Raw genomic sequence first — 21205 nt, forward strand, 5'->3', positions numbered from 1 at the left:
TCTGGGGGCATGTATGAAATATTAATTATCTAAAACCTATGCAAGATATATAAAACATTTCAGACACATGATCTCTGACCCTACAGAGTTTAAGAGGCAAACCAACCAATCCATCAAAACACCTTCTCCAAGTTCATACATGGAAAAGTTATGCAGTATTCAATACCCCATTAAATATTCAGACTTCCTCTGCATAGCTGCAGCCAAAGAATACAAACCCCATGATTCTGCAGATTTATAAAAGCATAAGCAGCCACTGAGATCATCTTAATGCCTGCAAGACAAAGACCATCCAATTAAACACAAAACCACAACAAGTAGGAAGAGCATCTTCTCTCACCCTTGCAAATGTCCCACTGAACTTTATGGCTAAATGAGGATTCATAAAGGTGCTCCATTTTGACCAACACCTCCCAAAGAGCAACATAACACGTGGATGGGTCTGTACGGTAGCTTACTGAGGGAGCTTTTCATGAAAGCATCATGATGAAATGTGCTGAATTTGGCTGGGGTAGAGTTAATTTTCTTCACAGTAGCTAGTTTGGATTTGCATTGGAAAGTGTTGATACCATAGGGATGTTTTAGTTATTGCTGAGCTGTGCTTACACAGCCTCAAAAGGCCTTTTCTGCATCTTGTACCACCATGCCCATGAAGAAGGCTGGGGGTGCACAAAAAGTTGGGAAGATACAATCAGGAGAGCTGACCCTAAATGTCCAAAGGGATATTCCATATCATACAGCATCATGATGAGCATATATAAAGCTGGGGGAAGAAGGAGAGGGGGATGTTCAGAGTGATGACGGTTATCTTCCCACGTAACCACTATGTGTGATGGAGCCCTGACTTCCTGGGGATGGCTGAACACCTGCCAGCCCACAGGAAGCGATGAATTTTGTTCTGTTTGTGTGCGCAACCTTTGGTTCAACAGCTTTTACCTCAACCCATGCTTTTTTCTGACTTCTACCACTGATTCTCTTCCCCATTCCACTGGGTGAGAGTAAGGAAGAGGCTGTGTGGTGCCGTGTTGTTGGCTGGAATGAAACCACAGCCATCCTTTTTGGTTGGCAGCCTGGGGTTTGAACATTTGGAGATAACAATAGGTTAGACTGAAGGGGGCTAGATAGAATTCACAGCTGTTATTGCTGTTTGGCTATTAATCAGCAGGTCCCTGTGCCTGCACGGCTTGCTTGCCTTACTGTATGTCAGGGTCTGGTGCTCATTACTGGCTGCTTTTTGCTTTTACTGCTTCCTGTACTGCTGTGCTGCTTATCATCTTACTCTGCTGTGCCTGGGAACACTCTGATAACAGCCGTGGCGATGCGCCTGGGCTGGCAGATGACCAGAGCAGCACTGCTCTGTTGGACAGGCTGGAATTCCAGTGTGACTCAAGTCAAAGGGATTGTCACCTGTGGATAAGTCCACACCGGAGCAGAACACTCCAGAGCACCTGTGGTTGCAGATAAGCCCGTGCCAGAGCAGGTACTGCAGCTGTGCTTATGTCTGTGCTGCAGCAGGTGTACCTCCAAAGGGATTGTGGCCAATGGATAAAAGGCCATGCTGGAACAGGCACATCTCAGGTACACCCTGGCTCATAGATAAGGCTCCACTTGGGGCAAGTACAACCCTAAGGAATTGCAGTCCATGGATAAATCCAAGATGTAGCAGGGTCAAGTTCATTGCACTATTAAACCCCAAGGTCTGGTCCAAAAGGACCAGAATTCTGTTATGGGAATTACTACAGCAGAAACCACCTGAAACAACAGAGGACAAACCTTACAAGGAACAGTGCAAATGCAGCAATGACTTAACCTGAGCTGGTTGTGGTGCCCAATAATTCCATGCAAGTAACTCCACACCATTTCTCCTGTCCTGAGTGCTCCCTATAAGAGATGGAACTCCTAAGTCACGGACTAAATGGACCCAATGTTCATTGACAAAAGGAATGATATCTACATATACCAAAGGATGTGAGTGAAGGGTGGTGGGGGTCAATGAAGATGTATTGGATAGTGTGGGACCTGAGCATGTAAATGGGATGGAATCAGCAGTACAGAATGTACTGGTTTTGGCTGGGGTAGCATTAATTTGATTCACAGTAGCTACTATGGGGCTATGTTTGGGATTTGAGATGAAAACACTGTTGATAACACAGGAATATTTCAGTTATTGCTGAGCAGTGCTTGCACAGAGCCAAGGCCCTTTCTGTGCCTCATACTGCCTCAGCAGGGAGGACATTGGGGATGCACAAGAAGGTGGGAGAGGACAGAGCCAGAACAGCTGTCTTCAAGTGACCAAAGGCATATTCCCTACTATATTGTGTCATGCTCAGAATATCAGGTGTGAGAAGAAGGACGAAGGGAAGGTATTCAGAGTGATGGCATTTGTCTTCCCAAGTAACTATTATGTGTGATGGAGCCTGGGAATGGCTAAACACCCACCTGTCCAGGGGAAGCAGTGAATAAATCCCTGGCTTCACTTTCCCCATTAAGCTGTCTTTATCCCAGCCCAGGAGTTTACCAGCTTTTATCCTTCTCAATCGCTTCCCCATCCCACCAGGAGAGGGTGAGCAAGTAGCTGTGTGGTGTTTAGTTGCCAGCTAGGGTTGAACCATGGCATGACACACAAAACACTTTTTGTGGCTTTCAGACAAATAAAAAGCCTCTGGAAGATATTTCTCATTTATAACATTTTCTGACGAACATCTGGAAAACCATGGTGAATCCATAATTTCTAGATAACATTGTGATAACATTTCTAGATAACTTGGCTTGGAGTTAAAATTCACTTGAAGACAAATCACAGACCAAAACTGCATGGATTTAAACAGAACTTACTTATTTCTTGTACAATTATGTAGCCAGGTTCCAGAATCAAGGTGCAGGAGGAACAGGATAGCACAGCTCTGGCAAATAATGGATCAAAGTTTAACACTACACAGTGGCAATATCTGTGGCTCCTTAAGATACAATGCCAACTGTATTACAAGTCAAGCACTGCCTATGGCTTTTCAGGCCAAGAGGAAAGTAGATGTGATCAAGGCCATTAAACAAAGTGGAAAAAAGATTAACTTCTGGGATTCTTTCTCAATAGAGGGAATGAAACTGATATCCATATCTTTTTTACTTTTTAAAAACAAGGTTTTATTAAAGGCCTTTAGATCACTAGCTAAAAAAACCCTCCTGACTAGGAAACAGTACAGACTGAAAGAGGGCCCACAGCCCACAGTCAGAGTGAGCATTGCTTGATGTGAGAAACAACGTGTTACATGGCAAGAGAATTCTGTGGTACTTGGTCATGACTCCCAGTACTCAGTAAAAGGATACCAGAGATCTCTCTTCCTCATCTCTGTTAATGGTAGGATCTGCTCAATTCAATCTAATAAAACCTGTCTTTCCCATGGCTTTTAATCCATGGCTTTACTCCACAGCTTCCAAGACTAGCTATGAATAGAAGCTATAATTTCTTAAACTAAAAGAAGAATATGGGACAAAAATCACAAAGAAACGTGCCCATGCCTGACAGCAGAGCCAAAAGCAGAACCCCACTTTCCTAAGTGACACTGCCTTTAGCCATGAGGCCATACTTTTATACTGCATCCTACAAAGAAAAGTAGATCACAAAAACACACTGGATGGAAAAATGTCGTCAAATACATGAAGTATTTGAGGAAACTGATTATTTCTAACATAAGACAAGCTCTAAAGAAGTAAGGGGTTTTTTTCTAACAACAGTTAAAACTGGGTTCTTCTGCATCAAACAGAAAGTCATCCCCATCACCAGGATTCATAACCAACTTTGCCAACAGCCTCATCTGAGGGGCAGAGCTCTGAGCAGGTGGGGAGCTTGGGCTGTGTATCCACCCACAGATGTAGTCCCTCCAGGTCAGGTTTGAGGCTTATTTGCAAGGCACACATGTAGGCAGCTTGTTTTGAGACTGCCTGGCAGCAGAACAGAGAATTCTTGGGGGACATTGTAAAATCCAGCACTATTTATGCACATAAAATTGTGATCAGAAGCCCAGGATGCAGGGTTTCCTCCAAGCTTAAATCCACAGTGTGCAACAAGAAACCCTGAGAGCCAATTCTACACATTGGTACAAGGAACTGTAGGACTGATGCTGCTGATAGGCATGCTTTTATTTGAAAACTCTTCATCTCTTTTCTTTTGGTTTCACTGCATAAAGCAGTGAATGGTCTCTCTTACCAAAAGAGGAGGTCAATCAATCCTGATTTACCAGCCCTGTCACCTGCCACAGAAACACAAAACTAGAAAACTGAACTATGCAGAAAAACAATGTAAATAATTGGACAACTTAAAAATATTCAGGGGAAAAAAGCCAATTAGAGCAGCAGAAACAAGACAGACTTAGGAATGCATAAACCCACAACTTAATGTAGCCGACATCCAGTTCCATGGACATTTCATCAGTTCACATAAATAAAATTTGAAGTAAGTATCTAAGACTGCCTTAGGATGCTCATTAAAGGAAAATGACAGCAGCAAAACCAGCCTCAGCATGAATTCCCTAACCTAGTCCCTATCAGACAGGAAGGAGCTGAGGCACCATGAACCAGCACAGCAATATCAGGAATACAACAGCCCTGCAAAAAATCTGGTGCTTAGAAAAGATACTACTAATACTCTCAGCCTAAATGTTGTATGGATTTGTTTTAGAACAGTCTGAAATGTTGGAAAAGGTATACTAGGCATTGCCCTCTCTGCATCCTCCACTGTACCACCTTCCCATCTCCCTAGCTACTGGAGAGGAATGGTGATTATTTGAAATATATCTCTCCAGTATTGCCACAGTCCTTGCCTGGATGTGCAACATTCAGGATACTGCCATGAGGTGCTCTCAATATAAACAGGAGGGAAGACAGATTTTTATGAGCTGTTTATTATATATAAATATTTCATGCCATCATATGAATTACATATGTAGCAGCATGTAAACTCCAGATAGTGCCAGCTTGATATGAAACTTTTGGAGAAATCATTGGAGAAATCATCTCATATTAGAGAGCTGGGCACATATCTGCACTTTTCATATCCTGAAACTGTGATTCCTGCATTCCTAAAGCAAAAACAAAACAAAAATGTTCCTTTGGAGGTTTTTGCATCTGTTAGGTGTCTGAAAGGACACATCTGCAGAACAGAGAGGTGTAAGGGGAAGGGTGCAGTAGCAATTGCAGTCAAGATCCACCCAGCTCAGCTAATGTGTTCTGCCAGGATATGGCAAGTCTGTTTTCCGATCTCCCACCCAGAAGGACTCGAGCCTCTCTCACTCTCCTGGAAGTGAACAAAATTTAACTTCAGGCAATGGCAGGAGACAGAACCTCAAACTTTTGTGCTGGCAGTGTTTCTTTTCAACATTGAAACAGAGTCCATATATTTATGCACTCTATGCATTTGCATGAAATGCATAAATATAGGTACAAAGACCTATTTTCACCAGTATCCTATCTCTATCAGGAGATAGTAGCAAAATTTTCAGGATACTGTGTAAAAAAGCAGCAAGGACAGAATTATCTCTTTCTCCAAAGCATACAAGCAGATGCCTCAAATTCCCATGTAAGCACTCCCCAAGACAAGGCCACACTGTGTTATTGTAACCAATAGACCTAATGTCTCACCCTTTTCTGTCTTTCAATTTCTGTGTTTAGTCTCTGAAGGGGTATAACTGGAATAAATGCTGCAAACACAGGTCTCTCTCTTCAAAGAGCATCTAAACCACTGAGAAATGGTGAAGCTTTCCACCTAGCTTAGCACATATTCCCTTTATACGTGGAAAAGAGAGATAATGTCAACAATTGACATAAATCAATTCTAGTATACCCCATCTAGGGTAGGAACTCTTTCAAGGACTCATCCAGAAGACACAAAGGAAACAAAACTGTGGAGGCCATCCCACACCCTGGGCGAATGCCAAGCTCTTCTCAGAAGTTCCACTCTCATAACATATTGTAAACCTGGACTTTCAATTCCCTAGCTTTTGGAAGTGCTTAAACAAAAACAGCCTTTGAAAGTTTGATACTGTTTTGACCTAATCTACTCAGCACCATTGACCCAAGTTTGTAAAATATCAGACTGTCTTAGGACTGCATAGTAATGAATAGTTAAAAAGAAAAAAAAGAAAGGGAAAACAAAGAACCCCACACAAGCGTTAGTTTCTGTGCTATTTCAGAGTGCAGCACTATGAAGACAACAATAAGTTAAACAGATTTAGTCAGCTATCCAAAGAGGTGAGATGCAGGTGGATACTTTCATTAATTCACATTCTACACAAATAAATACTGGCATCACTAACAGGCTGAGGTTAATTAGATCATCAGAAAGTCATTAAGTCTAGAAGACAATCTCAATACAAGTAAGTTGAATGGTAAATGTGCAAATGCATAAAACAAAAGACAATGGGTAAGAATCTGGAGTTATCTATTGATCTCAGATTCACTACTAACAGGACATACTGAATAAACATAATGGTTACCATTTGGTAATTCCACATGGAGAAGAGTCCAATCCAGGAAATTTTCCTCCAGACCACTCACATGCCTGTAAAGATTCATGCCATTGACAAGATGCCTTGCTTGAAACTTCCAAAACAATTCCCATGTTTGTAACTTCACGAAAAAGAAGGGCTTGTTGCATAGTGTTTACAGTAAAGTCAAAGCAGTTGCATTATACTGGACTAGGAAAGCAGGAATCAGAAATCTTAAGTTTCTAATCCTGCTACAAAGAACCTGCACAACATTTTCAATACTTTCTGCCCACTTACTCATCTGTACAAGGCTACGGATCTGGACTAGATGTGACTGGAACATGCTATAATATATTTAATATTGCTTAAGTACTATGAAATCCTTCTGTGAGAGATGGCAGACAAGCATACTTTTTGCCATTCCAATCAACTGCAAAATTCTGTCTTCCCATAAAAATCTAAGTACTGGCAAGAACTTCTGAAGCATAACAGCATGAATTGTTCTTTATTTGATTACTTGTGTTTGAATAAAGCATGAAGAAATACCATAAATGTACAAATAGATTTAATCTAATTTGGAAGATGAATAGTTGGAGAAGCTGTTACCATGAATACAGAACATACATCAGTCTAGGACATCATTAAGAAAGAATTTCTCCTCCAGAACAACATAAAGCACTGAAAGAGAAAAGAACAATGATTTTTTTTTTCAGCAGCTGAAGAGCCAGGTATTAAAGTCAGGCACATGATACAGTTTTGCCACCTTCAGCCCACGTTCTAGGAACAAGCATCCAAGTGCGAGCACCTCTGCCCCTGCAGGTGCAGGCAGAGCGGGCAGGCAGGAGCTGTACCCAGCCCAGCAGAAGGATAACAGCCCTGCCAGCTGTCACCATCATACCAGTGCCACAGGCACAAAGGTGGCACATCCCTGCCATCAAATAGCTGCAAAAACACCTGTGAGGCTGAGGGAGAGTCAGGTCCAGACACATCTGGCAAGCCCGCAAATGAAGAGTCATTTGTTCCTGCAGATGGCTTCAGAGTCAGAGCTCAGTCCTTCCTCAAGATCTGGGTGTTTATAACCCTCGCACACGAGGAGGCAGTCACCTTCAGAGAGATGTCCCAGGAATCACCAGCAGGGCTAGAGTAATACTTGCTAATACTGACACTGAGATTACAAGCGCCATCCCTACCACAGCGAAAAAGCCTGCCAAGCTTTCTCTAGGCAGTATCAGGAAACCCAGTACTAATTGTCCCTTTATAACCTTGCTTCATGTCATGTCAAAATGTTCTTGCTTGAAGGGAAGACCTTTTACAAAGGGTTCCTGTTTTCAAGCCTCTCTAGATCTTTTTTAAAAGCTTGCTGCAGAACATTTCAAAAGCGAACTTCTTAAAAGTTATTAATTTGGCTCCATCAGGCACTTCCTGACAGTGGGATATTTGCAGACACTGCTCATTTTTTTTCCTCCGCTGGACTTGCTTTTGGAAATATCTTTAACTGAATCTATTTAACTGAACTTGAACCTTCATAAGAAATTTAATATCTTCACAGCTTATTTTCTTCAAAGGGAACAGATGACCAATTAGGATCGGAGTTCAAACTCCAAAACATGGAGCCCATTCTGCTCCTTCCTACCAGAGAGGGTTCTGCCTTCACATCCAATACAACTGGTATGCCCCAGATGAACCCCAGGGTTTCTGTCACACACTAACAACCCACATGGCAAAAGCCTGCATCTGGAGGTTTCAGAACAAGGAAGGTAACATTACTACTGAAGTCAATCAGATTATAGATGCTGCATGTGACACTGGCAAAGCAGACAAAAGTAAAGCAAAATCCTGAATGGTGCCTCTGCACCAAATGTAGAACTGCCTTCATACCTTTTTATACAATACTTATGCACCTTGAATGGTTTTATCCACATGAAACTAAGGATTAATGGTTTTCTTTGATCCTAGGCAGGAGTTTACATACATACCTTTCATTAAAATTGAGGCAAATAAGATACCATTTCAGTTCACTGGTTTTAAAAAGTTAAGACAGTACATGAATTTTGGCTTTCGTATCTTTTCACTACTTCACACTTGCCTATCAGTCCAGATAGATTATTCTTAATGTACCTGTACAGTTACAAATTAAACAGTTTGCACATTACAAAAGCTCCCGTAACAGCTTTAACACATCCTTAGGTGCTTTTGCACAAAAACTCTCAGCTGTAGTCACATCTTTTTCCAGATGAGTGACTTGAGACTGAAAAATTAAGTCCATTAAGCATCTGAGAATTTACATGGCATCAAAATAATTTCATATTATCCATGGTCTGTGCTTGCCCTTATCCTCTACAGTTCACAAGGTGCTGCACATGCAGTCTCCTCTGCCTACTTTCCATCTACATTAAGCAACAACCATATGTTTATTAAGAACACTCCCCTAACACTCTTTTGCCCTGAAAACAATAGCAGCATATTCCAGGGTTGATACCCTACTAAAAGTAGAAGGCATAAATACCAAGGAGAAGGGGTCTGTACAAGACAGCCAACTGCAACAAGGAATCACCCACTCCGCAAAGGGAATTCTGGGGTGAAGCTGCAAACTGAACTCTCAAATCTCTAGCCTAACATATAAAAATGAGAAAAAAAATATGCTAGGAAGCAGATATTCAAACAAAAGGGAGAGGATGAAAATCTGTATTTCTTTCAAGGGAAAAGGATTTTAAATTATTTTTGTTAAATCTGCATCCAACACCTAACTTCAATACATGGAAAATGGATTTATAAGGCACTTTGAAGGGCAGATGGTGCAGCCTTTCCTTCTGCAAGTATGAAAAGTAAAGAAATGACAGGAGAGGCAAAACCCATGTGGGAAGTGGTTGTGCCAGGGCTGAATCATAGATGGAACTGAAGAAAGCCTAGAAAAGAAATAAAAGAGGAAAGCACAGGAAAAAAAATTTTAAAAAGAGAACAGGAATGCAGCAGCCAGGGAACTGGAAACTATTTCAAATAATGAAATCAATAATGCAGAAAAGAGAGAAGAAAGCCATCCTAAGCCAAGAAGGGTGGAACAACAGTCCAGAGCAAGGCTGGGAGGAGGAGGAGGAAACCAGGTCAGAGCCGTAAGTGGAGAGAGGATTATGTGGCAGCTTGAAGATAAGGTTAAAGAGCTTGAGCTTCAGGCAGCAAGAGATGAGGAGCTGAAAAAGCAATTCAAGGTAGAGAAGATGTAGTTGTAGCAATGAGAAAAGGTGGCAAACTCTACCTTCAGGACAGTGAATGTGAAGGCAAATTGAAACCACACAAAAGAAAACTTAAAAAGAACCCCAAACTCACAACAAAAAGCCAGCAGCCACCCAGACTCCAGAAGCTGATGTGAAAACTGCAGGAACATTTTCAGAGCCTGAGGAGGACTGATGTTACCAATGAACCACTGGTGCTCAGAGAGTTTCTTTGGCTCGCTTCCGCCCCTGCCACAGCCTTTCATCCAGCTTCCTGCCTTCTCCCAAGCTCACCCTTGCATAGCTTTCTCAGGACTAAGAGACTACAAGGAACAGCACCCATCTCCTGCACAGCTTCTCTTTGACTTCAATTAGGATCAGAGAGCTCTCACTGACTTTGGCAGCGTCTGATTTTTTTTTTTTTTAATGAGTCACCTTCCCTTCTGCAAGAGAGGAATAAACCCATGAACAGAGATGCAAGTAAGAGTGGGGCTGAAGCACACATGGTCTTCTCAGTTCTCTCAAAGCAGGCAAGGAGCCTTCTTGCTCCTCACCAGGATCCTGGAAATTGCCCAGCACCTCCCAGACACTTCTCAGGCTGGGGTGGGGGGATGAGGTAGTGGCAATTTCAGCATGAAAAACAGATAGCTCTGGGAAGCAAGAGAAAATGGCCCCAGTTCATGGAGAAGCAACATGTGTTCCTTCCTCCATCATCTGTTCTGCCTATGCATTGCACAGCCTCGTACAGATGCCACAGGCAGGCAGCACAGGTTTATCAAAAGCAGTTGGATACCTTCACTGCACCTGTGGAGCAGGTCACACCACAATGTGTGGGCAGCTGATGTGCCTCACCACAGCAGCACAGAGCTGCAAAGTCTCTGCAAAAACACACACAGCAGGCACAAGTATTTCACCCTGTGCCACTGCCCAGCACCCACGTTTTCCAGCACTTCATCACTGTGGATGGCTATCACAGAAATAAATGCATATTCACAAGCTATTCTTAGCGTTCACCAGAGAGGCGATTACCAAATTACCCAGTTACATAATCTCTTTTATATAATCACTACGGTGCTTTTCTCCTTATGCAACATGGACAGTGACCGTGGCTGGCTGAAGTAGCTGCTTCCCCAAGGAGAGCTACACCAGCAGCTCTGTGGGTGGACATAGTGCTGCATAGTGCAGGTGCACAGAGGAGTGACAGCAAGAGCTGCTTCAAGGCAACCAAACTTTTCAGTGTGTGTGCCTTCAGCCCGGGGAGGACACCACCATCCCTGCCCACAGGGCTCCAGAAGCTGCACAGAGCAAAGGTCCCCTGCACCTCAGGCTGGTTCAGACAGCTAAACCAAAGGCACCCAGCACCCTCCAGGCAGCCTGTCCCAGCACACACTGGAAGCGAGTGGGATGTCTCCGCTGACTTTTAAAGGCCTTTGGATGGAGCCCAGGATTAGGGCTTTAATAAAAATAGGAAGTCAAGATTACTACAGAATTAAAACAAGCTTAATCCAAATCCCCCTGGCTTTGTGCCACAGCTGTGCCCATGGTTTCTGTCCACAAGGAAAACCTGGTGAAGCTGCAACCTAAACGTGTTCCCACAGGATGTATCCCCTGTGACAGGCATACATGCACACAGTGTGGGTCGGCATAGCCAAGCCAGGAAGTTTCACCAGCCAGGTTTTGGGCACATTTGAATGTCTCCTACAATATTTTCAGGATCCCACCCAATGCCTTCTAGGAACACTGCAGATAGCTATACAGATGATTGCCACATACAGGGCATAGTGAGACCCAACTTGCTAATACTCATCCTGGGCTTTAAGGAGTCAGCATCAGAAGTATTACCCCCAGCACATGAAAAAACAAATCTAAGACCTGGATTTCAGAAAACAGAAGCTCCAAGATCTACAGATCACCCGCAGATTCTGAAACATTTTTCTATCACCATGCTACAAGTTCAGCACTAAGTTCAGCTGGTTGCATGGTGCTGGCATTATGCGAAAGCCCCAAAATGCCTTAGGTTTTCCTCAACATTATGCAACTTGTAGTATCTGGCTATTATTAGGCACTTATGCCTCCCCTGCTCCCTAGCTTCCCTAGAAATACAGGTCATCCTAAGAAATATGCAGGCAAACATATGCAGCCTGAGTGTAGCACTGTAACACTTTATGCAGGGGCCCACACAAGGTTAGGAACAGAGACCACTATTGCTTCAGCTACAAAAAAAAAAAAAAAAATGAAGCAGCCTAACATTATCTTACACTATCTCAAACTACAGGATGACCCAGTTCTGAAGAGTTTAAACCTAATCTCACACGCTATTAGTATTTCCGTATCACAGCCAAGAGATGTGAATTGCTTTAGTCAAGAAGCAGATGAGAGCAAAACTGGGGTCCCTAATGCAAAACACCACTACACACAGTGCAGCCCATCATGGCAGTGCTGCTTGATAGTTCAGGATCAGCAGGCATCCTCTGCACCATTGCTGCTCAAAACATTGAAAGTCATGGTTATTATTACTGAGATATATGTTTGGAATAGGCAAGACAGCACTCAAGACAGAAGCATCTTACATCAGCCTGAAAAAGAAAAGCAGACCTCGAAAAAGTAGATTTAAAACTTCTTATGCCCCCATCCTCCCCCAAGTTTTTCTTTTTTAGGCTAGACAATTGTCTGACCATTTGAAAGCAGCGTGTTCAGAGATCATGTGTCCTCTCTTTTGGACTGAGATTCTGCCAAACTTATTGGCACTTGAACAACTGAAGGTGGACTTTTACACCCATTACCCTTCCTGTAATAGGTTAAACCCCTGGCTCTGATTGCAGGAGGGAAATAAGGCCCTGAGCTGGGAACTCACACTGTAAGAGAGCCAGCAGCAAATTCCTGGATCTCACTTGCACCAGTATTGAGAGAATTATCTGTAATGATGAGCGATGCATTTTTCCACCTTGAGGAGCAGAAATGAAAGAAAACACTTGCTTGACTCATCCTTACCTGGTTTTTGCATCAAAAGCTGAAGCACTTTCAGTCACCCACCACCCAGACTGAGAAATGCCACATTTACAGATATAATTTACATTTACAGATATAATGAGGAAAGCAGAAAACAATTTACTAAGTTAGCAGGTTTTCTATCCACTTCAATGAAGAGATTTAATAAAATTGGGAGAAATAAAACACTGAGCAACACCTGAGCAATTCCCTAGGTACAGACCCTTACACTGTCTGCTGTCATATCACCATGCCTAAACAGTGCTGCACAGTTGGGTATCAATCTCCTGTGTTGACACTAAAGGGACTGTGTGGTATAAAACCAGCAAGGATTAAACACCTGGCCTTTTCTAGTTAGACAAGGAGATCACCTGTCCAGAAAGGGAGAAAAGCAGACTCTGACCAGGACACACAGAAGAATTTTGTTGATCTACCCACAGCCATCATACATGCATGCAGCAAGACACAACTGTGCCTGCCAAAACACCCCAAGTCTGCAGCAACGCAAAAGAAGCCCATCTTTGCTACTGCACTCATTGATTTTATTTTTCTTTGCTAGTATGTGTTCCCTGACAGAGCTCCTAATTTATTGACAACCTAACTTCTGGATGTGCCACTGACTGAGACCCAAAAAGATAAACATGCACAACAAAACACTCCTCTCACATCAAGTATAACACGTGCTACCCATGGTCTTCAGTCTGCTGTCAGTGAGATCTCTGCCACCTCCCCACATCCTCATGTTCCTCTCATACTAATTTCATTTCAGGGATCTCCACTTCTTCATACTCCCAGGGAAGATCCAAATAGACTGGAATGCATGTAACTAGAAAGGCATAAGAAAATATAAAATGTAACTACCTTAGAAGGACAAATCTTTAGAGGTATTGGCTACATTCCTAGAGTCCACAGCCCTCACATCTTATTCCAGCAGCACAAGACCTTGGAAGGAAGGATCCATCAAAACTATTGCCAGCTCTTTAGGTGCCTGATGCCTATCAATGTCAGAGGTGGGAGAGCAAGCCAGCTGGCACAGCATCTTTCCTACTCAGCTGGAAACAGTGAGCTGCTTACAGAGAGCTCGTGCGCAGCCAGGACTGGAGTCTAGGTACACTCCCATCACCCTGCTCAATCACCCTTCACAAATGGCCACTTCCCACTCCTCTGGAAAGTTCCTCTGAACTTTGAAACTAAGGCCCAGATCACGTCACAGTCACTTTCAATGAAAGGCCAAGGTTTTGGGATTTTTTTTTTAGACCTCCAAATGAGAGAGGTGGAGTGAAGGGTGCAGAAGAGGAGTGCTGTGCTTGTAGTTACCCTTGGTTGGACTTGAGGACAATGGTCCCTCCCATGTTGCAACTGATGCTGGACCTTCCCCAGAAGTACACAGTCCATCCATGACCCTCTCCTGCCCCACAGATGGGAAAGACTGGGGAGGCCATCAGCTCCCGGATGAGAACTTCTGCTGTGAGAGACACGTGGCAGGTGATTTGGGAAAATGATATGACTAATTTTTCCAGAGTAGTAGCTAATAGCATCTTTCAGGCAAAAATAAAATTTAAAAAAAATCATACTCTGCTAGTTTCCCCTTCTAGTAGAGCACAGAAAAGGTTTCCATGATTGCCTTTCATTCCAGTACAAATGCAGCATCCTCTAGGGACACAGTTTACCAGCGGATGTGGCTGTGTTAAATTTACCATTGGACTCAATGACCTTAAAGGTCTTTTTCCAACCAAAAGGATTTTATGATTCCCATTAGGAGATACCTAATGTATTGAAACAAGAAGTGTGCTACCATAACAAGCAGTCCTGCTCCAAGCCCTACATTCTCTCTCCTGCCTTGCAGCAAATTTAATGATGCTATACCACGGCACAAACCTCTGCTGAACCAAGGTAAAACGATTCCCTCTCTCTTTTTTCCCCCCAGACCCTTTTTTTCTGGCTTAGTCATTCACAGCATCAGTGTGTTGATATGATTCTTTAGTGGTCTCACAGTCACTAGAGCTGCAGGAGCTGGCAAACCAGGGATTAGAGACCACCCTTGCCAGCAACAACCCACACCTTCACTGCATGAGATACAGATAAGGAAGCACTTCTTGCTATTTCCTTTTCTTAAAAAAATTTACCAGACCGAAAATGAGTCATTGAGAAAGAAGGAAGAGATTTTTAGCTGAGCTATTTAAAACACAGGTGTAGCTAACACCTATTTAGCATGAAGCTGAAGACACACTTCTGAAGAAAAACGTTTCTAACTCAGCAGTGATAACTCTTCCATTGAATATGTGAGAAACCTGTCAAGATATATTGTTCTCAAAAAGGAAAAAAAGGAAAAAAGCATGCAAAAAACCCAGACTCTCCTCTCATGCCCTTCTGAAATACCAGACATGGCATTTCATCTCATATCTTACTGTTCTGGTATCAGGAAACTGATAATATCCACTATTTAAGACCTTAGCTTTCCCTTGACTTTAAACTGCTATTTAATGCCCAAGATCCCAGGTATGTCCCCAGACTTCAGACAGACCTAAGATTCATTTCCCAAAAAACATTATTCAAGCAAACAAACAAAAAAAAAAGCTTTTAGAAAGGCTTTGCCTCTTACTAGTCCAGAGAGAGTTTATATTTGCCATAACAAACTGTAACAGGATGTCAACAAAACCTTCAGCAAAACAAACTCAGCTGCATTGCTGAGCATACAAAGCAACAAAGTGTTGTCAAAAATTAGACACAAAAAGTAAAATATTTTAGCTTTACGTAATGTTTTTTTCATATGGATTTTACTTTTATATCGGCACAAATTTGAAGTAAATTTGTAGCCACCTTGCCCCAGCAAGATATATTTTAAAATATTTAAAATATTTGTTTTATTTTAAATTCTGTAGCATAAGCTTAAGCATTAATCTCTTTCTGCCTGTAAATTCAACTTACACTGATGACCAGAGCAAGCCTCTATATGGGCACATTCATTGCAGTTTTTCTAAGCCTCTTCTTAATGGAGAAAACCAAAATGAATTTGTATTAAACCAAAGAGTTTCAATTGACCACTTTTTTAAACTGATTTTAGCTAAATCCATTTTAAAAGAGCACCTGAAGTCTAAGGGCTTGCTTTGCCTAAGTTTAACCTTCCAGCCACCTGCATTAGCTGAGTGGAAAGTAGCAAGAGGAAAAAGAGTCAGACAACTTCCCTTTTATGAAGAAAATAACAGAAAGTGCTAAATATTTCTGTCATACGAAAATACAAACAGATTTAACAGACGCTTCTTCTAATTTAAACAAAAAAAACCCCACACCAACCAAGCCCAAAAAACCCCATTTGCACCTCCTCTTAGAGGATGCAAATGGCAGTCGGCCACCCATTCCCTACCCACAACCAACAGGAATCTGTCTCCTCCTCAGCAGGAGCAAAGTGAGAAAAGTGAGCGAGCTCAGTCCTCCCGCCTGGAAATCACAGCCCATCTCGCTGCTGTCAAGAGGCAGGGAAGGCTTGCCAGCACCAGTTGGATTTCCAAACTATAAATCGTAAGAAAGCTCTTTCTTGCCTTCACTCAGCAATGCAATAGCTCCTCTGCAACCAGCTGCAGGACGGTAAAGAAAAAAACCCACCAGAAATTGTTTAAGCTGCTAAATCTGTTATGTAACCAAAACTACAACGCTGGAGAGGGTTAGTGGCCACATCTACACTAACAACTCTGTAGCAGATTTTTAGGATAGATTTTTCCCCTTATTCCCCCCAACCCCCACTGAAAGAAGGAGAGTTAAAACATCAACAGGGCAGAATCCAGACTCCACAGAGAGGGACATCACAGAAACAACAACACTGGTGTGCATGCACGTTTGTACATACACTCTTACAGTACTTTATAGAAAGGAAAACCTGACTACTAATGGATAGAAAAGAATCCCAGGAATGGGGGGAAGGGGAGGATGTAGTGGTCCCCATAATCATCACAAATTCCTGAACTCCACCTGTGGCTACCATGATTAAAACGTGTAGCTTTTTTCTTTAAGACTGGTGGCTTTCCCCATCTTAACATTCTTGTTCCTACAAGGGTTTAAAAAAAAAAAAGCCAAACAAAAGAAAACCAAAATTCAAACAATCAAACTAAAATTAGAAACAAACCTCTTCAGGAAGAACAGAAATTTTTGGTTTCTCTGATTTGATAAAATCTCTCCTGTTGAAGCCCACTTACAAAAATAATGCTGAAAAGCTCAACACAGCAGTTAACCAACTGAGGAATACCAGCCAACTTTTCTTTTACTTAAACAAATCTTGTATGACAGACTGTCGGGAGTACTTGAATTTTCTTTCAAGATAACACATTTTGCCGTTCCTATGACATGTCCATTTTCTTGTTCTTTTTAAAAAAGGCACTTGACTCTTGCGTAGTATCTTTCATCTGACAAATTAACAAGAGGACTCTATGGATCACTGGATTCTCCTGGATACAATATAGGGGCCAATCAGAGGTTTAGGCATCTGAAATTTTTTGACCGTTTTGAAAGTTGAGGCTACCCAGCAAGCTTCTCTGCAGCAGCAACAATAAAACACCATTGTTACCACTGCAGCACAGACAGGGTCCTGTGTTGGCCTGCAACAGCTCTGTTCAGCTTCCCCATCCTTGCGACGAGCTTCAGCTACTGAGCTCTCCTCCATCCAGCACTTCAACAGCTTGTGAGAGAGAAAACAAGCACTCGGTCTGAGAAGTAAGCCCCACAGAGACACTGGTGCCCTCATTCAGGCTGAAAATAAGCTTGTTTCATCAGGGGGTGGGGAGACTGCCTGTTTAGTTTTATTTTTTCCCCATTCCAAAGACATCACTATTCATTAAAGTCACATTTAAGCTCAGACAACCAAAGCCCTTGGGATCACTGATAAAAGAGAAGCAGAAAATCTTGATATATATGCCCCAAACAGGTCATCACTTCAAGGACCTCCTCAAATCTTCCTATAAAACTAAGAGCCAACTGAGACATAACACAATCCTGCTGAAAGAACCACAAGCCAAGCTAGCAAGCAAGACTACTGGTTATTTGTGAGTGCAGAAATCATATAACCCAGTACTGTGAGTATACCCATAATTCAGGCTCCTGGTGAAAAAGGGGATATCAAGTAACTGCAGTTAATAACACACTGCTATCTCCAAGTAGCCAAATTAATTTGAAAAAGACAGATAAAGATTCAACAGTCTTCCTTTCTTCCTATGAGAACCAAAATTACCTGTCAAATTGTCCACCTCATTTTACCTTACTTGCTAAACTGTTCAACTGCAATTAAGTCATGAGCAAAACACATGACATCTTTAGCTTTTCACCCCTAATAATGTCCACTCAGAGCAGAGCTTTCTGGGTCCTGAGGGTTGAGATTTTTCTTCCACCATGGTCTTTGTGGTTGCAGTGAAAAAACCCTCGTCACACAAGAAAACTCAAAATTAATTCCCCTCTCCCACCATCACAGTGCTCTTGTTTTTTCTGTAATTAGTATGTCTCAAGCTTGTCTAGAACAAGGAGAGGCATTTTAGCACCAAGAGCCAGCAATTTCTCATGTGTAAATCCTGCTTCAATGGTGATGCCTTTCGTCACCTTCATGAAACCACCCACCAGCACATGGAAGCTCCTTCCCCTGCCCCTCAAGCCCCTCTTCTGCATCTTCTGCCTTCACATCAGGAAGAGCAAACCCTCACTTCCTCGTGGGAAACTGCCACAGCCAGCTACTGACGAGGCTTCATTCAGCCTGAAAGCCACCAACACACACACTCCCCACATCCAAGCTCACACCACCATGAACTTGATGTATACTTAATGGTGAAGGAGTTCATTCCTCTCATCAATATAACCAGAAATGGTGGTTTTGCAATACACAAACATTTTACACCAAGTATTTTGGGTAATCTACCCAAGAAAAACCTAGCTAGAACCAGTAAACCAGTGGTGCTCTGACAGACTAAATGGGTTCCTCCCCACAGTACCTGGGTAAGAGTCAAAGCCTTTTGCAAAATGATGAATGAAAAGCTTATTTCTCAGCTCACACTCTGTTCAGTAATAACTAAGATCATGTTGAAGCTGCAAACAGATTTAAAACAATTGCAACAATGTTAGTTCAGATAATATCCAGTATAGAACTTTATGCAGAAGACAGCAAAGTTTCATGCACCAAAAACCTTCAAAACAACCAGATGTCTCTGATTAAGTTATTTAAACCCCCAGCACTTTGTTTCTGGGCATGCAGAATACAGCCTTATTTACACAGCCATCTCATTTTAGTAGGCAACCTTGGAACTTCCAAAAAAGAAAAAAAAAAAATCCACAAAACCAGATGGCAAAACAAACATTCAAGATTAAAGGAAGAAGGGGCGAAAAAACCACACAATTAAAACCAGTACAAAAGCTTAAATAACAGCAACACTGGCTAGATCCAATGAGGATTTATGCAAATTACTTTTTTCAGGCACGAATGATCTTTTCCAGCAGAATACACGTTAAGAGAGCAGACACATCTAATCAAAGAGATCCTGGAGGGGCGAAACCTTTCAGTGTCTCAGATGAACACAATCCCTCAGGGAAATGGTGGTGTTTGTTTCATTTAATCGACATTTTGCTACTCCTGCTTTCTGAAGAGCTGCTGTGGAGTCAAGAGCAATTGAGGGCTAGAACCAAGGCCAGGTTTACAGCCAGAGAAAAGAGATGCAAATCGATTAACCTGTAGAGTTACACTAACCTGTAAAGAGTTTACATTAAGCGATGATTTTGATCTGAGTATTTTAATGGGATGATGCTGGATAGCACAGTGGGCAACACACCAGAAATCATTCATCTACGTAGGTGGCATAAACACGTAGTAAACATAATTTTCATGAATTATATCCATTACCAAAAGCAGTAACTACACAGCCAGCACTCTGGTTTCCATGTATGGGTTTGGTGGCATGCCGTTTTTTAAAAAAAATAAATTCATTTCCTGTCTAAACTGCTCTATCACAGAGGCAGTACAGCTCTTCAACCTCTCTGACACTTTCAGCTACATTGCCTCTGGGCTTTATGAACGCAGAGATGTGCCTAGGACAAGCCCACGGGCGTTTCCGAAGTCCCCCCGGCACGCTGCCACCGCACGTGTCCCGGCGATGACTCCAGCACGCTGCCCAACCTGCCACGGGGAGCCACAGGCAGCGTGCCCGCCCGGCTCTGCCCCAGGGGGCCACTGCTGCCCCCCGTCCGTCCCCAGCCCCCAGGTTAAACCATGCACCAAGAGACAGCTCGCCCCCAGACAACATCTGCCCATCCGCCTGCTGAAAAAAAGGAGCAGCTTTCCCAACCCCCTGATCCAGTGTCATCCCAGCCCACGGGAGGGAGGTTTAAACTAGACAATCTTTAAGGTGTCTTCCAATCCAAACTATTCCATGATTCTAGAACTGCGGGGCACAAATCACCCCTCCAGTTAATGCAAGCTCCTAATTCACTGTTTCTTTGGTCGTTGGAACTACGAAAGCTGAGCTATCCAGGTTTTCCCAGAAGTTTAACCACGCTGCACGGTGCCGCCACGGCTCCTCGTGAGCTGATGCCGCCGCACCTCTATCTACCTCGCAATGGACACTTTGCCCACGAAATGAAAATAAGAGAATAATGAAGATAAGAGATGCACCTTCAGTCTAACCCTTACTGACAGGCGCAGGCTTTGCTTCCCCCGGACAGTCTGCCAGTCTGCTGCGAACGGGCAGCTTCCAGCAGCTTGTGCCCCTGCGTACAGGTCCCGTGTACCGCGGATAATCTTCCTCTGCTCCAGCAGTGACACCCCGGACACCCGGCGGCCGCGAACGCCCGTGACCGCCGCAGCCGCGCCGGGTCTCGCCCAGCCCGGCCGCGCAGCTCCCCCGCACTGCCTGTGGAGCCAAGCCCGTTCCGGCAAAGCCATTAACCCCAAAATAAATCACCTCCCGCGCACGCCCCCCGCCTGGGTGCGGGCTGCAGCTCCCCTCGCCAGCCGCGCAGTTCCAGGTCGCGACCCATCGCGGAGCCCCGCGGGGTGAACCGGGGCTGCCGCAGGGCAGGGCAGCGCTCCCCCCACGGCCCACCTCACCTCCCACAGCAGCGAGAGCAGCAGCGCGACCCCAGGGTGGAAGCGCTTCATCTCTCCTCCTCCTTTTCCTCCTCCTCCTCCCGCGGCGGCGGCGGGCTCGCCCCTCCGCCTCAGGCGCGCACGGGCGCTGCCAGCCGCGCCATCCCCGACGGCGGGGGAGCTGCGGGCGGCAGCGCGCACGGCGGGCGCACAGGCAGCCGGGGGAGGCGGCCGCGAGTAGCCCGCACCGGGGGCAGAGGGACGAGGCGGGGTAGAGCGGCGGCGGGGCGGGGAGGGAGGCGGGGAAGACCCGCAGCAGGGCGCGGGCGGGCTGACCCGCCGATCCCCTCAGCGACAGCGTCGGCGGCCGGAGCCGAGCGAAGCGGGGTCGGGGCGAGGCGAGGCGGAGAGCAGCGGGGCTCGGGGCAGGCGGCACAAAGGGGCCGGGCGCCGCCGCCGCCGCTGAGGGCGGGCAGAGG

The 21205-nt window shown here is 44.0% G+C and overlaps 1 protein-coding gene across 3 annotated transcripts in view; it reads right to left on the bottom strand.

The window, feature by feature from the left end:
* The window catches only part of VOPP1 (VOPP1 WW domain binding protein), a 61724-nt gene extending 40519 nt beyond the window's left edge, over positions 1–21205 (bottom strand). Inside the window, exon 1 of one of the 3 annotated variants that reach the window (XM_064419622.1) lies at positions 20748–21205. In XM_064419622.1, coding sequence (XP_064275692.1) covers positions 20748–20798 — 51 coding nt within the window. In that variant the 5' untranslated portion in view covers positions 20799–21205. Of the gene's footprint in view, positions 1–6488; positions 6522–20312; positions 20594–20747 lie in introns of those variants that run through there. The other 2 variants (XM_064419616.1, XM_064419633.1) reach the window with 2 other exon arrangements.

The sequence above is a fragment of the Passer domesticus genome, chromosome 1 (genome assembly GCF_036417665.1).
Source record: "Passer domesticus isolate bPasDom1 chromosome 1, bPasDom1.hap1, whole genome shotgun sequence".
In the NCBI taxonomy this organism is placed as follows: domain Eukaryota; kingdom Metazoa; phylum Chordata; class Aves; order Passeriformes; family Passeridae; genus Passer; species Passer domesticus.